Source organism: Manduca sexta, chromosome 2, assembly GCF_014839805.1.
Source record: "Manduca sexta isolate Smith_Timp_Sample1 chromosome 2, JHU_Msex_v1.0, whole genome shotgun sequence".
Taxonomy (NCBI): domain Eukaryota; kingdom Metazoa; phylum Arthropoda; class Insecta; order Lepidoptera; family Sphingidae; genus Manduca; species Manduca sexta.
The window spans coordinates 6,041,145-6,065,690 of NC_051116.1; the positions used below are offsets into that span (position 1 = coordinate 6,041,145).

General features: G+C 35.5%; 1 protein-coding gene across 1 annotated transcript in view; it reads left to right on the top strand.

Annotated features, from left to right (window-relative positions):
- Positions 1–24,546, top strand: part of LOC115456334 (nephrin) — a 476,278-nt gene that overhangs the window by 401,177 nt on the left and 50,555 nt on the right. Inside the window, exons 4-6 of the mRNA XM_037437781.1 lie at positions 21,087–21,200; positions 23,645–23,730; positions 24,277–24,390. Of these exons, the coding sequence (XP_037293678.1) occupies positions 21,087–21,200; positions 23,645–23,730; positions 24,277–24,390 (314 nt within the window). The remainder of the gene's footprint in view (positions 1–21,086; positions 21,201–23,644; positions 23,731–24,276; positions 24,391–24,546) is intronic.

Below are 24,546 nucleotides of genomic sequence, written 5' to 3' on the forward strand. Positions count from 1 at the left end.
TAAAAACACAGGAAGGCATTTTATTTCTAAAAATACAAAAAGTTAGTAAGCCGACTAGCCGCGACAGTAGTTGGAGGTTGACTAAGTGCATGTCGGGCAATTACCTTGCTTTCATCTTTCCAGTATTTAGCTCGGACAACGTATCTATGTAATAAAAAGAACTTAGGGTGTCGAGATGTCTTTCTACCTTACAGCAGCGAAGGGTCCATATAACCTTCCTAGTGTCTACCTTTTCGTAATTTGTGTGAAATCTAATGATCATTAGGACAATTTGCAGACATTTATGCATATTAGTACCTATATGTGTCGGATTACCTTTCGTAAAACTTCACTCTTCGCTACTACTGTCTGAAGGCTAAAAGAAAACAAAAATTGTAGAATTAAAACTATTTTATCGTGATTTTTTTTTATTATAATTTTCTCCCGACGCTTCGAAGATTGCAGCCTTCTTGGTCATAGGGCCGTGAGGTGGCTGAGGTGTTGGTCATCCGTAAAGTCAATAGTTGCATTACCTACCTACATTTATACAATTTTGTATAATTGACCAACACCTTAGTGCACCAAGTGATCACGAAGGCTGCAGTCTTTGAAGCGTCGGTAGAAAATTATAATATAAAAACCGAAATAAAATCCGCAAAATTGTTTTATTTCAATGTCTAACATTTGCGTAAACATAAGAAATCAGAATAAATATATAGTAACGAAATAACAAAAGCGGTGATAGCCTAGTTGGTTGTGGAACAGACTGCCTAGACGAATGTCCATAGGTTCAAATCCCAAGAGCACACACCTCTGACTTTTCTAAAAATGTGTGTATTCTTTGTGAATTATCGCTTGCTTTGACGGTGAAGGAAAACATCGTGAGGAAACCTGCATACCTGAGAAATTCTCTATAGGAATTTTAGAGGGTGTGTGAAGGCTACCAACCCGCACTAGGCCAGCGTGGTGGACTACGGCCTATTCCCTCTCAGTAGTAGAGAAGGCCCGTGCCCAACAGTGGGACAGTATATAATACAGGGCTGATATTATTATAACGAAATAACCTTTACGTCTTTTAGTTGTTTAAGAAATTACCTTAAATCCATTATCCTGTATAAACTACAATTGATTGATATTTTTACTTAAGCTTATAATGTAATTAGTCTTAATTTTTTCTGAAACTTAGTTTACATTTTCGTATCTAAGCTTTTGTTTTTAGTAGGTAGTAAAATTGGACGCCCTAATTGGCTACACTCTATTGAGAATAAGGGACGGATTTAGGAAACATTTGAGGGGTATAAAGGTTTGTTTATTTTGGTAATTAGTATTTTTATTTATTTAAGAACCCCCAAGGAAGGATACACGGCATATAATAAAAACAATGTCGTAGCATTTTTATAATTAACAATGTGACGTGCCTCTTCAATTATAGGAGATCACAGCATGCAAATTTATATTCAAACATATCCAAGAGAACCTGTTATAAAATGAAATAGGAATACGTCCGCTCCCACTGCAATATGTAATAGAGGCACAATAGGGATAAATTATATTCTGTGGAACAACAACTGTTGGCGAAATGTGGATGTGATACACCTCTATCTACCCTTTGCGGGAAAAAGACGGGATGCTACATAATATTATGCCTATAACTAAATAATTATAAGTACCTTCCTTCCTAAAAAGCATACTATTGGGAATGTTACATTTCGTAGAGATATTTTGGTATTTTTTAAAATCTAAGATTATTCGCGGCTTCGCCCGCGTAAAAAGCATTTCGCGCTACAAAAGTCCTAGATCACTAAAGAAATTCATCGCGACATCTGTGCAACACCATAGTTATATATTTGTAAGCCCTATTTAAATAGTTCTAATATTTCCTACGGATTCAAATTCCCAGGATAAAAAGTATGTGTTAATCCAAGACATGGTCTACCCGTGTGCCAAATTTCATCCAAATCCGTTCAGTTGTTTTCGAGTTTGCTTCTAACAGCCAGCCACAAACTCTCGCATTTATGATTTTAAGTAAGATATTAAGATTATATTTTAATGAAATTAGGGAAAATGATTAAGTTTTGGATTTATTTATTTATTATAAGTTCTCCAAAAAAAATAAATTAATTAATTACCGCTTAACATAAAAATAAAATAAGGTATAAAACATTGTGCATCTTACATCTATCATCTTAACACATAGACATTTTTATCCAGAATTTGTACAGTGGTATTTTTCTACCAAGAAAATACTTTTAGGTGACGTTGTTTGACAAAAATTAGCACTAATTATATTAAACATAGAAAATAAATATTCGCATTACACAATAACGTATTTATTTATCAATATATATTAAAACAATATGTAAAACCGACTTCCGCACCTAAAATAAAATGTTTTTTATTTATAAGACGTGGGAGGTCAGTCCCCCAACCTACCGGCCCTGCTTTCAACCGGCTATGATGTGTATCGGTTGACCTGGGCTTATTGCTTGTGGTTGTGGTAAGGCTCAAACACAAACTGCCGATTTAGGTTACAAGATAGAATGCTAAAGCGGTCTAGCTTCGTACTGTTTATCCTGCACAGATTACACTGGATTAAATGGTTGGGACTACCCATTTACTTTCAAAGGGATAGGTAGGGACGTATCTAGTGCACTAAAACATCTTATTTCCGTCCTATAATGTGATATATACTGTCTTGCTCTCACTCCCACCACTACAACTCCTGTAAGCTAGTCATTTTTCTTATACATGTGGGGTATAATATCTGATCGTATTTTAAGAGAATTATAATAAAATGTTTTTGTACGCATATCCGATTTTCGGTGCATAAGAGAAAGGTAATGCTTTCCCTCTCTCTCGCGAGAGGTGGCTACGGCAGACGCTCGGGTGGGCGCGCAACTTTGTAATTAAAATTAAGTGGTCAAAAGTAAATATTTTGAGTAGGATTCCTCTTTTTTATTTGCCCCTCATCTCTACATACATTATTTTGACGTATCATAAGTGCAACTGTTCGACTACGTGATAAATAAAATATTTTTTATCAGCAATGGGACCCAGGACACCGAGTGGTGAAGCTCGCCGAATCTCGAAGAACACTAATCTGGCTGTATTCCGCAAAGAAATTACAATACAATACAAAAACTATTCATTGCACACACACGAAAAACTAATATAAATAGGACACAAACCAAATATTATTATTAAAACAAAAGCATGATGCATAATAGGCTTATCGCTTTAAGTGATCTCTTCCAGACAACCGGGAAACATTACATTATTGGCATAACTCTAAAAAGACGGCAGTGCAACCGATATGATTTATATTAAATTAAAATGTACTATATTCTATTATACATAAATATATAATACACAATACATTATACATACAAAATAAAATATAAAATAGAAAAATAATAAAAGTTAACAACAATTAATCCATGATAGGGAGAAGTTGGAAATATTTATTGTCCTCTTCCCATTATAGATAAGGCGAAGCGAATGCCCTGCATTTATTCCAATCCTGTGTGCTCAAGTGTGTTTTCAAATACCAACTTTACAAAACTTTTAGTTGTTAGGAAATCGAATGCTAGACCTCTTCTAAGGAAAAAATTATCCTGATAAAGGTGTCACCGAATTATTTTTCGGGATAAAAAGTAACTTATTTATTAATGTTGTGTGCCAAAATGTATGCCATTCCGTTCAGAAGTTTCCACTCTTATTTCTAACATAAAAATATCTTGGAAACTCTTGATTTTTTAATCCCTACACATATAAAACAAAGTGTCCTTTTCTGTCTGTATGTTATTGATTTTCTCATAATATACTGAGCGGATTATTATGAAATTTGGTATGGAGATAGTTCAAGACCTTGGGAATGTTATTTCTATCCCGGGAAAATATATAGAAGGATCCCAGAAAACTCCTTCACGCGGGTGAAGCCGCAAGCAAAAGCTAGTTAAGATATAAGATGGTTTAGTTCTTACCGGCAGTTTACCTAACTTCAACCCTCTAGTGTTAAAATACTTTCCAACTAAATATTGATTATCACTATCTACTGTTATGTTTGCGCGCAAAATTCCTCCATTTTCATAAAACTTAAGAATCCTTTAGCACTAACGTGCAAATTATGACAAAACGACACCACGTAGCGTCAATAAATTATCTTCCGTCTCTTTCTCTCCTAAGGAAATATCCATTATGCATGAGCGGGAAGTAGAAACAAAATGCAGATGTTTTTTAAAATGTGCATGTAAATGCTGTATCAGCGACTTCACGGTACAATTAAAAATGTACTCTGTCTAGTAGAAGGAGAGTTTAAAATGTATTGTGATGATAAGTAAATTCAATTTGAATTTAGAATATCGTAATAGAATGTTCTAGAATTATTTGTTTGTGCAAATCTTGGAATGAAATTTGTTTGTTCGAACTTTGGATGTTTTGTCGTTCCACTTTCATTTCTAGAATTCTTCAAAAGACCTAAGAATTTAAATAAAAAAGTCTATACTAACCCTCTTATTCGTAGACTTTATTTATTTAAGGACATTGCTGTGACATAACAAGTCTGTTTCTCAGCTTTGTTTATCTGACAGCTTGCTTTTTGTTCCGCATTGTTTATCTGACAGCCAACTAGATTCAAGTTGTATCTCAATATTAGCCAATCACAACGGCCCTATGTCTACGCACTGCCATGCCGTCAGCATTGAGAAACAGACTTGTTATCACAGCCATGCTCCGTCCTTAGATAAATAACGTCTATGAATAAGGGGGTACTATTATATAACTCTCTATTATATAATATTAAAATAAACCCATCTTATTGAGTAAACATATTTAAATATCTGAAAAACATAAATAAAAATACTCCCACATTTAGAAGCCACAGAAGTTAGAATGCGGAGATGGTAATGACATCTTGTTATTGGCTGACATCTTAAAGGTAAACATTTTTACGTACTTCTTATATTTACGAATACACCAGAATGTTTTGTATTTCCACGGTTTGGGACTGGGTCCGTCTTGGGACGGAATACATGCGGTGAAAAGTGGGTGCTTTAGTTGCGCCGCTGCTGCTGAGTATGTGCGATCCGCCATCATTTTAGAACATCATGATTTTGTGCTGACACCGCATGGTTATTAGTGTATCTAAAAGATTTTAGAAGATAACATGTTAATGACGAAGATAATGCTTGCTTGCGTTTATTTCAAACAAACATGCATACATTTCCAAAACCGTTCGTATTTATATTAGCAAAGATTATAAATCTGATTACACTTGCTCTATATTTTGTAAAACCGAAGTAAAAGAGAAACCTTCGCATCAATAGCACTCGACCTCGCCTTCAGATTTCATCCGGTAACCAAACGTAACAAGCAATCGCCTTTGCTTCTCAAACATCGATTGATCGGGCCAATTGACATCGGTACCTTTACTCGGAGAACAAACTCTAATAGAAGAGTGGATATAGATACCTTATGTTTACGCAAAAGCACGTCGAAATAAAACTAGTTAGGATTTTAATCGTGTTTTTTGGTCCACCATAAAAACTCTATCGTAAACTATATTTACCGCCTGTGTACCCAGGTTAATGTCTATTTCTGCCGCCAAGCAGCAGTGTGTAGTCACTGTTGTGTTCCGATTTGAAAAACATTGTATAACTACTGGACATAATGTGACTTAACATCTCATGTCTCAGGATGATGAGCGCGGTAGAATACCAAACAATACTTTGTAATTCAAGATGTTGGATGGTGTTTGTTTTGTTTATGGGTAGTCGTACAGGGCCCCTATTCTGTATGATAGTGTAAACGCGTAGCGCGGCCGTGTCATGTTATCTTCGAGAAATGTGCGTGGAATGGTATTCTGTAAGCTAAATTTCTATAGTACTAAACATGATGGGTTGTGTTACGTGCTTGTTACACACTGTTAAAATAACGTGCGGGATAGAGAATAAGGCCCCAGCTTACCATCTGGCGAAAAGGAAGCACGTCTCGTCATTCAAAGCAATAAACAAAGAAAAAAAACAATAGACCCCGACAATAACTTTCATAAGGTGCCAGGTTCTTTGAATTTCTAGTGAAATTCAAAAGCTTAATATTTCTTATTTTTTTAATAGATATCAATAATATTGTTTTAGAATTTATAAAAGGTAAATATTTAATAACCGTAAAGAACATAAACGAGTCAAGTATCAAATCTGCAGTGTCCACGATTATGTACTAAAACCTAGATTTTAACAATTGTGAAGCGTAAGGTGCGTTGGGGTTAAATCGGACGCTTTTTCGACGTGTTAAACAGTCTTCTCGAATTATTTTTTTACAAGAATTCTATAGGAGTTATCATAATGAATCATTAACGTAGCTACATGTTATTAAATGTACTAAATTATATATATTTTTCAATTCCTTAAGAATAACAGTTCATGTTTTATAAGGCTTTAAAAAAGTACCACACTTTTAGAAATGTGTGAGAAAGATAGGACCTTCACAGGTATAGTTCGGACTACTATCTAAAATCGTCTATGATACAGGGATTCTAAAATCCATAAAAAGAGCATATTCTGATCTAGATAGTCATTTATAAATATTCAAAAATCTTTAAAAATATCGTGAGATATTTATAGAAGCGACCTTTTGTTTTTTTAATAGTTCTAGGCTTACGGTCTTACCCCTCATGATTGACACTGTAGATATTTCTTTAAATATTCGAAGAATTAGTACATACACTTGTAAATAAATAACCAATAAACAAAATTGATCATTCACCTGAGATAAAAAAAAATACATAATTAATGAGTTCAGACGTTTTCGTGTGTAAAATTTGACACAAACTTGCAATATTTTTCAAGTGCTAGATCGAACGATTTTTATCCGTTGTTTAACGACAAATAATTCTATGCGTAAAGATCGGATCTCAGGGAATATAGGTGTTTTGACGAATTTGAATAAATAAGTCACAAGATTTATTTCCTTTATGATACTATATAACTACAAAATTAATTGAAAACAGTAAATACTAAAATTAAACTAATTTTTCGGATTCTATCGCGGTTTTTTGTTTTTTATTTTTCAAAAAAAAAACAAAAAACCGCGATAGAATCCGAAAAATTAGTTTAATTTCAATGTCTAACATTCGCGTAAATATAAGAAATCATCAGTAAATACTAAACTAAAATTAGGCATATTCTTGCATGGGGTTAATCCGGATCTGCCACGGAACAACGAAATACCGATATTTTGTTTGTTAGGACCGTAAACATTATTTACTTGACGGAATCATTCATGTGAACTAGTGGAACGTAAGGAAGAAAATGGGGTCGCAGGTAGTGTTGTCCAAAAACAAAAATTATAACACAATTGCGAGTTATTTGATTTATACGATGTTACACCTCCTACGATCTTACCCCAACGCGCCTTAATAAATTGATTGAAAAAAAAATCCCAATATTAGAATTTAAATAAATAAACACACATTACGCTGTTATCATCGGGGTAGACAGACATGTAACTAGGGCATCCACTTCTCGCCTGTATGTTCCATCCCATGATGTGATAATTAGCGAGCAATTGCAATAACGGACACAAATTTTAAACTCCGGGCTGATAGTGCGCATAACACCCAACATCACTTTACCAACACTGGATTCAAACCTAAAACCTTAGTAGTGTCGTACCGCGCACGCAATACAACCACGCCACACACCAAAACTTAAAAACAAATAATTCAAGTGTTGAAAATTGAAAATCAAAAATATATTAAAAAATAATCTTTATTATGTGACTAGCTTAAGATGACTCTCAAAATCAACGTCTCCATTGAATACACGTACAAGTCAAGGGCCCTTACGCATGAAGGCGCCCTTGATATCGGCCTCTTTGAGATGAATCACGCGATGATACCACCTGCTTTTAGGGCGGCGCACGCGAGCGATTTTTAATCGAACTACTTTTTTGTCGTTAAAAATTATGTTTGAAAATATTTTAAAGTGTAATCGTAGTTGAATTGGCTATTATAAAAGCACTTACGCCATGTAAAATAAAAATACATATAAGACAAAGTACGTATGTTTATTTGGAACTTCAAACTATAAATTAAATAAACTTGCGTTGCTCTGAAATCAAAGTTTTTTATTAAGTAATTAAGTACATACATCACAATAATAACACTATATAACCAAAATGACATATTTTTACCTGAAATCAAAGAAACGACAATTAAAGTTAATTATTTCAGTTTGTCGGTTCCTTTTTAAAATATTTTATAAAATTATATTTTCTCTCTATTTGCTGATTCACTTTGTGTCAACTGTCAACTGTCAACAAGCCATTTTACCAACCGTGTAGGCCGCTATAACCTATTTAAAACTTAAAGGATTCACAGACTAGAATGTATATCCTTTACATACATATTCAGAGTCATTTTGACATCGCGTTACTAAATGAAACCACAGTCTTATCTACTTAGAAATAACACTGCAATAAGTTACTTGAGCTGTAGATGGAAAATAAAAAAAGTGTAAGTTTCGAATAAAATAAATATTAACAGAAAGCCCTAAAGCCATTACTACTACTCTAAGATAAATCGTTGTAGTGTCAACATCATACTTTCAGTCAGAAATACACCCACGCACACGCCATATTCACATTAAACCACAAAATGAAGAAAAAATTAGAAACCTAAAACCAGGATTTTTCGTGAAAATATTCGTTATTAATGGATGATTTTTGGCACAATGTCAGCAAAGTTGAAAACGAGTATATGTTTTCATTTAGTAACTCAATGTCAAAATGACCCTGTATATTAATTGGAGGCTATAATATATTTGAGTGCTATAAGTCATTATTCCAGAAACAGCGGGCGGAACTGCGAACTAAAACCTGTATTTAATAATGGCGCAACTTCGCAATTTATGTTCAAAGGAGAAATTCAAGAACCAAAGTGGGGAGTTTTAAAATTACTTTCCATATTGTATGGTAAAATCGTATGTCAAATTCCATAACTCATCCCATTGTCCGGGTATTATAGATAAAATTCTGTGCAGTTTGGTAAAATATTGATATGGCTGATATGGGATTTTATAGTTGTTTTAGAACCAAAATGTGATTACTTAGAACAAATTGTAGGGCCAAAAAAAATTGTAATTTAATTGTACTGTTGATAATTAAAGAAATAGTTTTTGATAATATTTTTCATTCGTTCGAGTTTGATAATGATAGTAACGCGACAATTATTCATATTTATGAATGGCACCGATCTTAGTGATCGTAGTACGTGAGATTGAGTTGCATTACCACGACTTCTCATTTATTTTTGTTAATATTATTTGTAATATTTATAAAAATATATATATATATATATTACATTGGTATTTTTTTTAAGCCTATTATTGATACAGAATTAAAAATTTTCGTTTCCAAAACGACTATAAAATCACGGTGTTTATATTTTTATTGAATGGGTATGTTTGTATATATTAAATATTAGTATGATAAAGGTAAAATATTATTATAATTTAACATGCATTTGATAAATCCACTAAAATAAATGCATAATAAAGAAAAAATATTGTTTTTCTCAAAGAATTTTACGGACGGATAGTCAATAATTTTTCTAGCAGAGAAACTACCAATTTACTTTTAACTAATCTTATAAATATAAAAATAGCACGAAAGCTATACACGCGAGTCGAGTTATTATTAATTATAAAACAATTATTTTTATATGATGTAATAATAGTATTAATTTTTCTCTATTTGGTGTAAGTGTTTCATTCATTCAATTATCATCATTAGAAAAATATATTAAGACAATTAAATTCGATGGTTTGCGGCCGACCTTTTTACCGGTGGAGTATCAAGTTATCTCCTGATAATAATACCGACTACCGACCGGAGCGCGAGTTAATCCGAGCCATCCGGCAGTTAAACATACTTCTTAATCTTGCCACGGTAATTAAAAAAAAAATATTTTTATAGATTTAGAGTCTACGCGTGATCAATATCAAAATACCGTCTACAATTTCGGCTCCGCTCGCTTGAAAAACATTTCTTAGAATAGAAATCAATCTATACGCACACATAAAAACATGATCTATGAAACATCAATTAAATCTGCAGCGCTTTCTGTGATATAAATTCAAGTATTCCGAAATCGAACCAACACCCCAATTTGAATACGCGTCCACTAAACCAATGAAATGTAACTTTCCAATAAGCCGATACACACCGACAAATAAACCTCGTAAGCAGGTGTACACACGATCGTTAGGGAGATAGACTCATTGCGGGCACTCTAATGATGCGATCCAACGGGTCCGTAGTTGAAAGGCAAAAACCTTTGTAATCTATTCTCGGGTCGATAGCAGCATATAGACTTTTTTTATATCTTTGAATGACGAGACGAGCTTGCTGTTCGCCTGATGGTGAGCGATACGACCGCCCATAAACAGAAACACCATCCAACACCTTGAATTACAAAGTATGGTTTGGTATTCCATTGCGCTCGCCATCCTGAGACATGAGAAGTCTTATTATGTCCAGTATTTTACACTGGCTACAATGTCCTTAAAACCGGAACACAACAGTGACTACACACGGCTGCTTGGCGGCAGAAATAGACATTGCGGTGGTACTTACCCAGGCAGACTCTAACAGTGAGCGAGTGCACCAGTTGCAAGGCAAAAATCGTCGTAATCTGTTCTTACGTCGATTCTAGCATACAGATTTACTGACAAAATTATTCACGGATTTCCTCGCGGTTTTTTTTTTATAAAATTTTCTACCGACGTTTCAAAGACTTTACAGCCTTCGTGGTCACTTTTTTTTTTTAACAAAAAATTAAATCGCTTTTATCACTAGACAAAACATTATTTAAGCTTTGACACCAAAATTAGTAACATGTATATAATGTTTTAAATTTCTTGATTTTTAGTAGATTTTGTAGGCGGTAAAATAATTTTAATTTTTGTTAGAACAGATCTAATTAATCCCAATATAAAAAGGAACATCATACAATTTTTTTATTGACTTATAAGTTCCCTGTTGCCTCTTCAAAATTTAAGGTCCGATGCCAATGAAATTTATATGGGACCACCATGAAACAAACCCAAAATTTTCAAAAGTGGTTTATAATTGGAGCAGCCAAAAAATCTATCGAATTGAGAACCTCCTCCTTTTTGAAGTAATAAAACACTGATTAATAACATTAACGGCGATAGCCTAGTTGGGTGTGGGCCGAAACGAATGTCCGCAGGTTCAAATCCCAAGGGCACACAACTCCGACTTTTCTAAAATAAATATGTGCGTATTTCTTTGTGAATTATCGCTTGCTTTAACGGTAAAGGAAAACATCGTGAGGAAATCTGGCATACCTGAGAAATTCTCTATAGGAATTTGGAGGGTGTGTGAAGTCTACCAATCCGCACTGGGCCAGCGTGGTGGACTAAAGCCTAATCCCTCTCAGTAGTAGAGGAGGCCCGTGCCCAACAATGGGACAGTATATAATACAGGGCTGATATTATTATTAATAACATTTCACTGTGATTAAGTAAGATTTTCCAGAACTGGATCTAAGTTTATGTTCAGCATTAAGTTGGAATAACTATTTACATAAGATTAGCAATACACGATTCTAAATTAAGCTGCTCGCTTAGTATTCAAAGCGCGTAGGAAACGGAGCGCCGTTTAATTTTGTCGGAATATACTTGAGGATGGCGACTGACTTGTTACATTCAGATTTGTATTTATACATGGCGAGCTTCGGTCAAGGTACAAGGTACAAGGTCATTTTGATATGGTTACTAAATGAAACTACATATTAAAAATACCCCAACCAAATTTTACTCCAAATATATACTTAAAAAAAGTTTCAAATAAAATGAATATCAATAAAAAATAATTTTATTTTTACACGCCCTAATGCCACTACTACTACTCTATGATGTAGCAGTATGTACTCGCAGCGGTAACTTCATACTTTCAGTCAGAAACATTCATGCACAGGCCATTTTGGCATTTGAATCAAGTTCTTTGAATATCATTTGATTATTAAGTTAATAGATTAATTACTTCTAAGTATCTTAAATGAGCTTAGATGCTAATAATGGACAAATAATAATAATATCAATCCTGTATTATATACTGTCCTACTGCTGGGCACGGGTCTCCTCTACTACTGAGAGGGATTAGGCCTTAGTCCACCACGCTGGCCTAGTGCGGATTGGTAGACTTCACACGCCCTCGAAATTAACGAGAACCTCTCAAGTATGCATGTTTAGTCACGATGTTTTTCTTCGCCGGTAAAACGAGCTATAATTCACAAAGAATATACATATAAATTTAGAAAAGTCAAACAAGCATTTAGGTTTTAAACCTGCGGACATTCGTCTTGTCAGTCCGCTCCACTTCCAATTAGGCAATTACCGCCATATTATTAAACGAATGCTCGTGACGAATGCCATTGCTCTACACAAATCAGTCGCCACTCCAAGTGTTGGCGTTGCAAATATTCATTTTCTAATCATGCCTTGAATTTTTAGCAGCTCGGATAAATTTTGTGAGCTTTCTTGTTTTAGCATTTTATAATTAGTTGTATGTGTTATTGTTCGGGTAATTATGTTAATTTAAACTTAATTGCATTTGCATTGTGTAATGAAGCTGTAAAATAAATTGGTAAATTTAGTTTTCTGCGTCAAAACTAAATTTTGCGCGAGCGTACTGGATGGAATGTGTGAATTTTGGAATATTCGTTTTAGCACATTTTAAAATTTAATAAAGAAAGAAGGCTGAATTTCTTATTTGCATTTATATCTTCATTCACTCAAACTTCAGAGAGTAAGCATTTTTACATTAATTATCCATTTGTAGATTATTAGATAACTTAAGAAAGTTATGTACCATTATATTCTTTGATTTTGAGGTTCAGTAATTCAGTTAGCCTGGTCTATAATCGCTACTTTGTTTATAAGTAGATACATATCACTCTTTTTCATATTTCTCTTGAGGGAAAATATAGTTATTACGTGGTACGAGCGTTGCTTAATTTTGAAGGGTTGCGAGCGCCTAAAGCGTTCACGCAGAAGTCCAGTGTGTTTGTATACGCCAGCCCTTGCCAGGATAGAGAGTAAGCCAACATAACCGATTCACTTACTCCTAGGTGATGGTAGCGACAACACTTTTTTTTCCAGGCGAAATAAAAATGCTAATTAACGTATGCTCATACTAATCAACCAAAATACACCTCCCCCCCCGTGACGGCAACGATAACGCGATTTTTTCCACGCGAAAAGGTTAACAAGCGTAGGGTCATACAAAAAAAATGGAATCAGATATTTTAAATTAACCTCATATTTTATTACATTTTTAATTGATAAGATCCAATTTCAAAACCTCCAATAATCGAACTATTTCACAATGGCGTACAGCTACGGAATACCAAACACAGCCATAGATACATCAAAAGCAAATTAATCAATTACTGTTGCACGAGACAGTTCCTCTAAGGCAATAGGCATACTTCCCGTGAACGGTCGACTGAACTTCAGTCAGGCTTGACAGCGACATGACGTGTGAAAGTGATTACTTATCGCATGGACTGAGTCAGTCGGTATTGAGTGTTGCTATCGGACTGTCAAATGCGGTCAGAAATGAGAGATTAAATGAAGCATAGATATAACGAATAGTATAGTATAAGGGTAGTACAGTCAGCCTCCAATAAGAAATGTATGAATTACAAAGTAATTTACACAGAGCATCTTTCTGTTAACGTATATATTTGGGGCTGACTGTATACATAAAGCTGAAGATTTTGTTTGTTTGAACGCGCTAATCTCAAGAACTACTAAACGGATTTTATTTTTTTTTACTAATTGGAAGCTACATTACACCTGAGTGCGATAAGTTACTGTTTCCTGAGAAAATATTTTCTTCGATTACTCGAAAAAGCTACTCGAGTGTATTTCTGAGCGAAAGCGTGATGTTGCCGTTGCAACGAATTCTCTCCGAGTAGTGATATTAGGGCTTGTGAAATTGAAATTACTTTTTATTGATACGTTCCGAATAAATTAATTTAAAGTGTTATTTTCAAAAATATAATATGGTTTCATTCAAACGTAATGTCAAAATGATTCTAAATACCAAACAGAAACGACGAATGACTCGTATAAAAGTAATTAAAATAATCCATCATTTTCGAGACGCATCACTTCCCCTAAGCATACTTCCTTTAATCGATGGAGCGGTTCGTGCGGCGAATCGACTTCGATTCGACACTACGGCTTAATTCGACAGTAAAGTAATGAGATGTTTATTTTTTAAGTCCATTCTTATTGGTTAAAGTTTTTTTTCAATTCGAGAGGCTATTTAGTATTCGTAATGGACCAAGCATTTGAGAGTTTAATTGTTTATCTTAACTATAAATGATATAAAATATCTATTGATTAAAACTTTACTAACGTTATCAACGTCTTAAAACAGGTTAAATACAATATCCCTAATGGTTTACTTATTAGGTTTAGATCTCCCATATTACGCGCGCATGCGTAAAGAAATATGCAAAATTTCATGTTACTAACTTCGCGTACTTGAACCCATTAAGAAATGAAGTAACGCGAATAGCGTCAAACTGGCCCACACTAATGGATATACATAAACACATATACATCACGTCTTTATCCTCGAAGGGGTAGACAGAGGTGCAACAAACAACCCACTTTTGTGTGTTCCGTTCCATGATGTGATAGGGAACGAGTCTATCGGCATATCAGGCACAAGTTTTATGTCTCCGGTCTGCTATAGAGCAGATAAACCCCCAGTAACACTTTGCCTGACCCGGAATTCAAACCCAGGATCTCATAGCCGTGTCGAGTCAACCTCGAAGTCGTTAAATTGGAGTAGCGGCTTCCTCTTAGCTATTTGGTTTTAGACAGCTAGCCGGAATTATAATGCCCTGGACCACACATAATTTTAGAAAAGTCATAGAGGTGTGTCCTTGGATTTTGATCTTGCGGACATTCGGCTCGGCAGTCCGTTCCACACCCAACAGCTATCGCCGCTTTTTAATGAAATATTATATAATACCGGATACAAAATAGAAAACTCAAATCACAGTTCTATGGGTTTTGTGGAACTATAGAAAGCATTATGTCAGAATTTCTATATAACCCATAGATAATAGGTTTTAGAACAAAAATGGTTTATTGTGTACTTAATTCGATTATTCATTGTTAAATGTAACAATACTTGTCAAAATCGATCTGGAACTATCATGTGTTCTATTAGCAGGTAAGTGAGTGGGGTCATCTAATGTTAAGGGATCTTCAACTATATAATATAATAATAATAATAATATCAGCCCTGTATTATATACTTGCCCACTGCTGAGCTCGGGCCTCCTCTACTACTGAGAGGGATTAGGCCTTAGTCCACCACGCTGGCCTAGGGCGGATTGGTAGACTTCACACACCTTCGAAATTCCTATAGAGAACTTCTCAGCTGTGCAGGTTTCCTCACCATGTTTTCCTTCACTGTTAAAGCGGATGATAAATTCACAAAGAATACACACATGATTTTTAGAAAAGTCAGAGGTGTGTGCCCATGGGATTTGAACCTGCGGATATTCGTCTTGGCAGTCCGTTCCACACCCAACTAGGCTATCGCCGCTTCAGGCTTTTGAAATAATGTTTAATAATTTTAAGAACATGAAAACCCGAATCATAGTCACGGTTAGGCTAATTGACTTAAACGACATTTAGTTTACATACATACTTAAAATCAGCAATTTTTTACAGGTTATTTATCATAGTTTGTTTATGTATGTTATACTTGATTGCCTTAAGTTTTTCTTTTAATTTTATAGTTGTTATTCTTATACGAATGCTGTTTCACACCTATGATTAGTGAGTAGACTCATCCATATAGATTATAATTTAAATCAAGCATGTTAAGTCTATTAACTGTTGGTGTGTCATTTCATAAATAAATAAATAGTTAATATTTTTCCAAAAAAATGTCCCTTAAGTCAGTGAACCTTGCAACAATCAATAAGAATACAAATTATGACTAAAATTGACTTCTCAAAATCCAACTCATCCAAAACTTTCCCGGACACCTTATTACCGAGGCAAAATCTGATACAATCTTGTACCAAACACATTGTATCGCTTCCACAAAATTGCCTCTCAGGTAGTCCAGTAACCAAACCCTATTGGCTTGATTGGATGGGTAGGGTCTGCGTTTTCTGGATATTTGACCGTTTAGATAAGTTCAGATTTAGATGCTGTTTCTTGAGACAGCTGCATCAGATTTTATTTTTAGATATATACACGCGCCTGATCCTTGAAAGTGGTAGGCAGTGGTACTGGTGAACCCACTTTTTGGAAGTATATTAGACATTTAGCAGAAAATCGAAATATTTACCCGAACCAGGATTTGAACTCGGGAACTCACAGCGTAGTTTTGCTATGCACGCAATACAACTATACCACCGTAGCAATCGCTCTATTAAATGAATTCTTTAGCAAATATTCTCGTTCTACATATAACAAAATTGAAACAGACCGCTGTCTGTGCAATATAAATATTGATGAAAAACTAATATGGGGAGTTTTTATTAGAGCAAGAGAAACCAAAAAAACACTCCTTAGAATTGATGTCTGTCTGTATGTTTGTACACGCATCACGCAAAAACTATTGCATGGAATCGAATGTAGTTACTACCGATGTATTGCCAAAGGTGTAACGTTAAATATAGGCTCCGTTTTATCCCTGGAAAGTATATAGCAGGACTTCTATACTGGAAAAAGTTTTACACTCTGTCGGAGTACGTACAAGCTAGTTACAAATATATATCTTCAATGTTATTATAAGAATGAGGATTCAGGCAAAAGAGTTTTTCCTTTTCTTCCCTCACAAGGACTATAATATAAACACATCAAATAAAACAGTATTACTGTATTACGTAACTTACAAATCTACGTCGCGTTTACGACGTTGTCTATAAAACAAATAGAAAACTTGTGAGTTTGCGCGTAAAATAAAACAACTCAATGTTATCTGAGTAGTAAAAATGTATAATTGTAAATAGTAGGTAGATATTTTAACTGCCTTTTCGGATGACCTACACCACAGTCCGCCACGCGACCATGAAGGCTGAAGTCTTAGAAATGTCGAGAGAAAATCATAATATAAAAAAACGCGATTCTTCTTCTTGCGTCGATGTCCTCAATGCTGAGGGTCGTGACCTCCTACACGGATCACTTTATTCCAGACTATACAGCGCCAATGGTGCCGGTTCTCTGCAACGTGGATTGCTTCGTACATGTTGCTGTCAAGAGCGGAGCGGATTTGGTCCGACCAGCGCATCGGATATCGCCTTAGAGATCTTTTACCCTGAACTTTGCCGGTAAAAAACGCGATAAAGTCCGCAAAATAGTTTTATTTTGATGTCCAACATTCGCGTAAACATAAGAAATCATTAGTACAAATGTGTTATTGTATACGCGTAGTCCTTTTATCCCTAAAGGTATAGCCAAAATCGCAACTAGTTCACACACTTTTCGCCAGGTGTATCGGTCCCATGATGTAAGCATGCCTGTCTCTATAGGTTCTCTCCGATGCAATTCTTGTGCGCTCGGTCATACCGAATGCACGCCCGTGCGCGGAGGGACATTTGCCCCGGCCCTAGACACACAGTTCAATGTGTATAGCTCTTGGTTGTTACTACTATATTGAGGCCTATGAGGGAACATTTATTGTCCTTTTTCCCTTCGCTCATCCTAAAGGGTTCTCATCCTTCCCTCACTCATTTCCTTCGATTCGTTCTCGACTCTCCACCGGGCTCCTACAGTCTCTAATTCAGGGGATTCTAGTATCCCATTAACAGGTTTCCCCCGTTGTCGACTGCCTGCTTGCCTAACGAAAAGTCGCCGTATTAATCCAGGACATATTCCACTTGTGCGCCAAATTTCATCGAAATCCGTTCAGCTGTTTCTGAGTCTTATCATTAAAACATTATCACAAACTTTTGTATTTATAATATAAGTAAGAAGATAGTAAGATTGGGTGAATGGTAATTAGATGATGATAGGTGACATTGGATGGTTATAGCCATGTCGTTGAACCTTTAACATACATAATTTTTGAAAATTTATTTCCTTTATAAAATATTTGATATAATTATTAATAATAATGATATTAATCACATTAGTAACACATACGTTAAAATCATTACATTCCACGCTTCGTAGTCAAAAAAGTATAAACTCATCAACGAAAACAACTTAACATACCTTCGTTAATAAACATATAGATGGTATTAGATGCACTCTCACACGTATTAACATCTACCGTATGTCAGACATGACGGCCAGCTGTCACTTCAAAATAAATCTAATCAAAGCCCGCGTTCGTGATTAAGCGATTTATTATATAGATCTATAATGGAACTAGCTTTTGCTCGCGGCTCCGTGTGAAGGAGTTTACCGGGATAAAAGTCCCGCTATATATTTACCTGAGATAGCCTATAACCTTTCCAGGGTCTTAAACTATCTCCATACCAAATTTCATAAAAATCCGTTCAGTACATTTTGAGAAAATCGATCGCATACAGACAGCTTTTGTTGACTTTGTTTTATATGTACAGATGTTTGGTCGGTTTGCGCTGGGTTCGATCACAGAGCGAAGATTAATGTATCGTGCGCGAATATGTGAATTAAACTGTCATTTGTTATACCTGTCCGTGATGAAATTTTGAATATTTGTTTGAAATTTAACTTTATGCCCGACAAAATAAGGTTAATAAGATTAATGTGGATATTGTTTGTCGGTTAGTCATCTTCAGTGGGTTATGACATCTCTGCATAACGTAGGCTTTCCGTCGATAATGCGAGCAAAAAACCACTTGATGTTAAATTTACTTTCATAAAGTAAAACTTGTACAAAGGATAACAGAGAAGCCTCCATGATCACGGGTCGAAATCGGGAGTTGCATCCGAAAAGTCATTGTTACAATATCTACCTACATTTTACAAACATACATTTTTATGTAACTTTAGCCCCGTAACCATGAAGCCTGCTGTGTACGAAACCTCGGAAAAAACCGCGATAAAATGCGAAAAATAGTTTTACTTTAATGTCTAACATTTGCATAAACCTAAAAAATCATTATTTTTATAACTACTTAAATCTTTAAAATACCATTACATTTAATAACATTAATATCAAGATTAACATCATGTGTACGTCAATCAATATTCAATTTCTATCTCAATCAGTAGTTATGTTTCCGATTCAGTCAGATTGCATTATTTACATAAAAGCTAATTTTCACGGATTCCAATACTAAACCCGCTTTGGTATGTAAAGCCACATTAACTGTTTATAGTTTAATCGGAATTATTGTGAAATAGCATACGATTTGCTACATATAAATGCGTATTAGTGGTTTGTTTGTATTCATTTATGGAGTCTTGTTTTTGTAATTACTGAGAATTGATTATAGGGTTTGAGGCAACCTCAGGGACAAACAAAACAAAACTTTAGGAATTTATTATGCATTTCATAACTCAAACAATTTATTACTACAGGCCATGCAGACAATGGTTGTGGCGCGAGCGCATCGTACCTAGTTCTGCACGCAATGTGAGCTCTTAAAATGTTTAAAGTTCTGCAACATTTTTGATTAATGCTCTGCCCCTGTTGGACCCGATAAATGGGGGGTATCAACATTAAAACATTTTTCCAATTCGAACCAGTACTTAACGCGTTGAAACAAAGAAGTTTCCGTTGCGTGCGCTGCATAAACGATTAAAACTACGCAAAAAATATGTGTTCCTCTTAAGAAGTTTAAAAAAATATATATTATTAAACAAAGTCAGTCACGCCCGCCACATCTGTCTGCCTGTGTGAATGTGATAAAAAAAATTAACCTAATAAATTATCGATGAAATTTGGTACGGAGATAGTTTGAGACACTGGGAAGGATTATAGGCTACTTTCTATACTGAGAAATATACAGCGAGTCAGTTCACATTGAGGCCTAAAAAGGCTCGCGAACATTTCATGGCCTCCCCTCGTCCCATATTAAGAGTCATCGTTCCCCCACACTTCCTTCCCAGATATCCTCTCCCAACTTCCCCCAGGGCCCTGCAGTCGCAAAACCAGGGGATTCCAGTATATCCTAGGTTTCCCCCACTGTTGACTGCGGGGTCCGATACCCAAAAAGGGGGTGGTTACTCCGTCATAACTTTAATAGTAACACCTACACTAGCTATACAGCTTGCCCAGCATAAAAGCGTGAGCATTAAACAAAAGTATAACAAGAAAGTGACCGGAGCGTCGGCGTTTTAATTATTCAATGGACACCGACCGATCGAGTTAATTGTATATTTAAAACAGTCGGACTGTCCGTTGATTACGTTCGAATGAGGGGCTTTACGTATATGGTTTGAGGAATTTATGTTAACTGTTATTTGTTTACGAAGTTAGAACTTGTATAAATATTTAAAAATCTTATTCCCATTAACTGACGGTAGGACTGACTCGAGAAAGCTTGGTGGTATATTTTATACCCGCCCAGATAGCGACAATCGAACACAAGGTGTTAAAACCCGTCATAGCCTCACGTGTATCGCGTTCCGTGATCAGTCTGTATACCTATATCCGGTTCCAAGCCGGCATAATTGTGTTGAATGCCGAAGGGTAATCATTTCTCGTCAGTCGTCATTCTATTGGACCCTACTTCACTTAAAATCAGGTGCTGCGGGTCATTTTGCTGTGCACGTATTAAAAAAGTACGTAGCATTTTATGCTAGCATGTAAAGAGTTTTAGGAATATATAGAGCGCACATTAAGAACATTGTCATACAAAAATGTTGCCGTCATACGACGGTTAACTCAATCTAACGTGAAATAGCAAAATACCAATGTTGTACTTCATATTTTCCATATTTTTGCACGTTCTAATGTGCATATTATTAGCATATTTTCTGTAAATATATTATTTTTATATTAACATCTAAGGACGCTGTGTGATCTCACCTTTTATTCAGGAAAAGTTGCTTCAAGTGATGCAATACCTGTTGCTATATCGTCTTAATCGTGTATTTTGTCAACAGTTTGGACACTCGTGAAGGCGTCACTACGCATTGGTCTGATCCCACGACCCTCGGCGTGCGAGCGACGTTTCGAAGCGACAGCAGGCCGGCTGTACTGGTGCTCAGTAAGTTAAGGTAAGATATGAAGATCTTTTCAAAGACAACACAATGCAAAGTCAGTTTTTAACTCTACATTGTAGTGCTGCTTTTTTAAATTAATAGATTATTTTTTTTTATTTATGCCCAATAGCGTAATAGGCTCGTTTCCTATTTTGAGATGGAATATAATTGGCAAAAACTGGACGCACTACATGCTCCTCTGGTTACCCCTTCAAGGATAGAGGCCTGATGTGTGTGTATACTAATGCAGACTGAAAAAATACAGACAGACAGACAGACAGACTGCAGAAGATTGTACAAATATTTCTTAGTAATCAACACATAAACTGCTGAATGATTTTGGATCAAATTTGGCACATATGTATATACCTTTCTAGGTATAACCTACTTTTCATATCGGAGAAGTGCATCGCAAGAAGTTTAGTTTTAAGAGGTCTCGCTAGCGGGCCGAGACTAACAAACCCATGGCATTATTAGTATTCCTTACCCATTTCACTGCCCTATTATCTATCAATCAAAGAAATCCCTTTCTTACACAAATAGACATCCAATATCGCCTAACACATGTAAATCAGAGAACCGAAGTGAACCAGTTTGTTTTATTAAAAGCATTTTTATCAATCGTATTGAATTTCTGAGCGGATTGTAATAGGATATTTTTGTTGGATTAAACGGGTTTATGGAAAGAAAAGGAAGATTGGTTTGATTCTAATATTTGGTGTTCTATGAGAGATGATATTAGAATAGTACAGAAGTCAATAATTGAGATGCTCTCCTTAAAGATGTAGTTAAATAGTAATCAATGCTATATGTAGGGATATTGCCAGTTTCATTCTTTCAAAAGCTTTATTTTTAAAAATAGAATTCGTACAATACAAAAATCTTATCGTCTTTCATCGTAAAAACTGCCAAATTTGACAACTTACTGACATAAGAACAAAATATGACACTGACAGCTAATAACGTAAAGGATTGCAAAGAGAATAACGAAAATTAATTACATTTTTTTTTTTCTTAAGTCTACTATTTTCTTACTAATTATTCCGACATATATCAGTGGCGAAGGTTGAAATTTTCCATTAGGGAGAACCCGACACAATATAAATAAGTGCATGTATGAATGCGGGCTACAAGTTGTTCTAATATTAATTAGATTTTACATCAATTACAAAAGGGAAGCTGGCAGAAATCAAGTTATACAGGGTCATTTTGTCATTGTGTTACTAAATTAAACCACATAGTCGTCTTCACCTTTGCTGACATTGTGCCAAAAATCATACATTAATAATGAATAATTTGGTAGTTTAATGCGAATATGCCGTGTGCGTGGGTGTATTACTGACTGAAAGTATGATGTTGATATTGCAACAAATTCTCTTGGAGTAGTAGTAGTGGCTTTAGTGCTCTTAAAATTACTTTTTATTAATATTTATTTTGTTCGAAATTTACGCTTTTTTATTTTACCTCTACAGTTCGGTTAATTATTGTAAAGTGTTATTCCCAAGTAGATATAATAAGTATGTGGTTTCATTTAGTAACAAAATGTCAAAATGACCCTGTATAAACTGTTCGCCATTGATATAATATATAAATGAATCCCTATTTCCCCTGGGCACGTCATAACTTGAGAACGACTTAACCGATTTCATTTATCTTTTTTAGATTTTCTAATATTACGAAGAAGGGTTAGGGAATGAAAAATTTATAAAATTAGTTAGAAACTTTGAAAAATTTATAAAACTTAACGACTATTTAACCGCGCGTGTTTGGCAGTACGCGTGTTTGATGAATAAATTTAGCAGACAGCTGATTTTTTTAGTTTTGCAGAAATATAAAAGAAATTTATATAATTCTTCTATATGTCGCTGAACTCCTAAATCATTAAACCGATTATGATGAGATTTTTAATGTGTTTTCGGTTGGGTCCCTGGATAGTTTAGATTCACAGTTGGACCTGGTACCTACATTGTGTTTTAATCGGCCTGTACGATTTATCTTCTTTTTAGGACAGGACGACACCTGTCGGAGCCTCTGGTGTTCTATAAATACGAACGTAACTTTTCTTTGCCTCACTATCAAGCTTTGGAATAGTTTGCCTGAGCATGTATTCCCTCCATTCTATAATCCTGGATCCTGCCACCGTAGCGTGAAAAAACAACATAGTAGACCGTCATGATTGTGTCGAAAGACATGATGTAACTATCTGTTTTCATTTGATACTTTAGACGGCATTGCGCTCACCAACAGCATCAGTGCAGAACCTTTGCGTGCCAAAACAAAACTAATTTATTAATGAAAAATAATGTTAGTAGACCGTCATGATTGTGTCCAATGACATGATGTAACTATCTGTTACCATTTGATACTTTAGACGGCATTGCGACCAACAGCAGCATAGCAGTACCTTTGCGTGCCAAAACAAAAAAAAAATATTAATGAAATATATATCTTGTCAACAGGCCAGAAGACAGCGGGCAGTACAGATGTCGCGTGGACTTCATCAAGTCTCCAACCAAGAATACTCGGCTTAACCTCACCGTGCTTAGTAAGTATGCTTTTGTTTGCTGGTGGATATATTTTATATCCGCCTGGTAAGAGAACACCATATACAAGGTGTTAAAACCCGGCATAGTGTCCCACGTAATTGTGTCGCGTTCCGAGATCAGCTTGTGTATATCCGGTTCCAACAGGCCGGCATATTTTATCTTGTGTGACTGCCTCGGTGGCGTAGTTGTACTACATGCGTTGTACGGCAAAGCTCTGAGGTCCTGGATTCGAATCCCAGATCAAAGTGATATTTGGGTTTTTCTGCTCTGTATCGCCCCGGAGTCTGGAATTTGTGCCCGATATGGCGATTGGCTCACCCCCTGTCACATCATGGGGCGGAACATACTTGGCGAAAAGTGGGTGCCCTGGTTGCGCTTCTGCATACCCTTCGAAGATAAATGCGTGATGATGTGTGTTTTTATTTTGTGTGTGATGGTCATTATCCAGATGGATAGAAATTAAACTTGGAAAACTTCGTCCACATAGTATTTCACGGATATAGGATACAATATTTATGATAATTATTGTTACTCTCTCTTCACAGTACCACCGGAACGTCTAATTGTCCTCAACCAAGAGGGGAACGAGATACGAGGAGGAGTGCTTGGACCTTATGACGAAGGGACAGAAGTGAATTTAACCTGCGTTGCTGTTGGAGGTATGAATTTATGATTGTTCTCTTTCGGCCGCCGAGCAGCAATGCGTACTCTGCTGGCTTACGACGTTTAACATCACTTTATGGATACTCGTGGCTTTGGTCTATAAAAAAGTTTTCCGGGATAAGAGTCTAGCTTTATATTCTCGCGGGATAAAG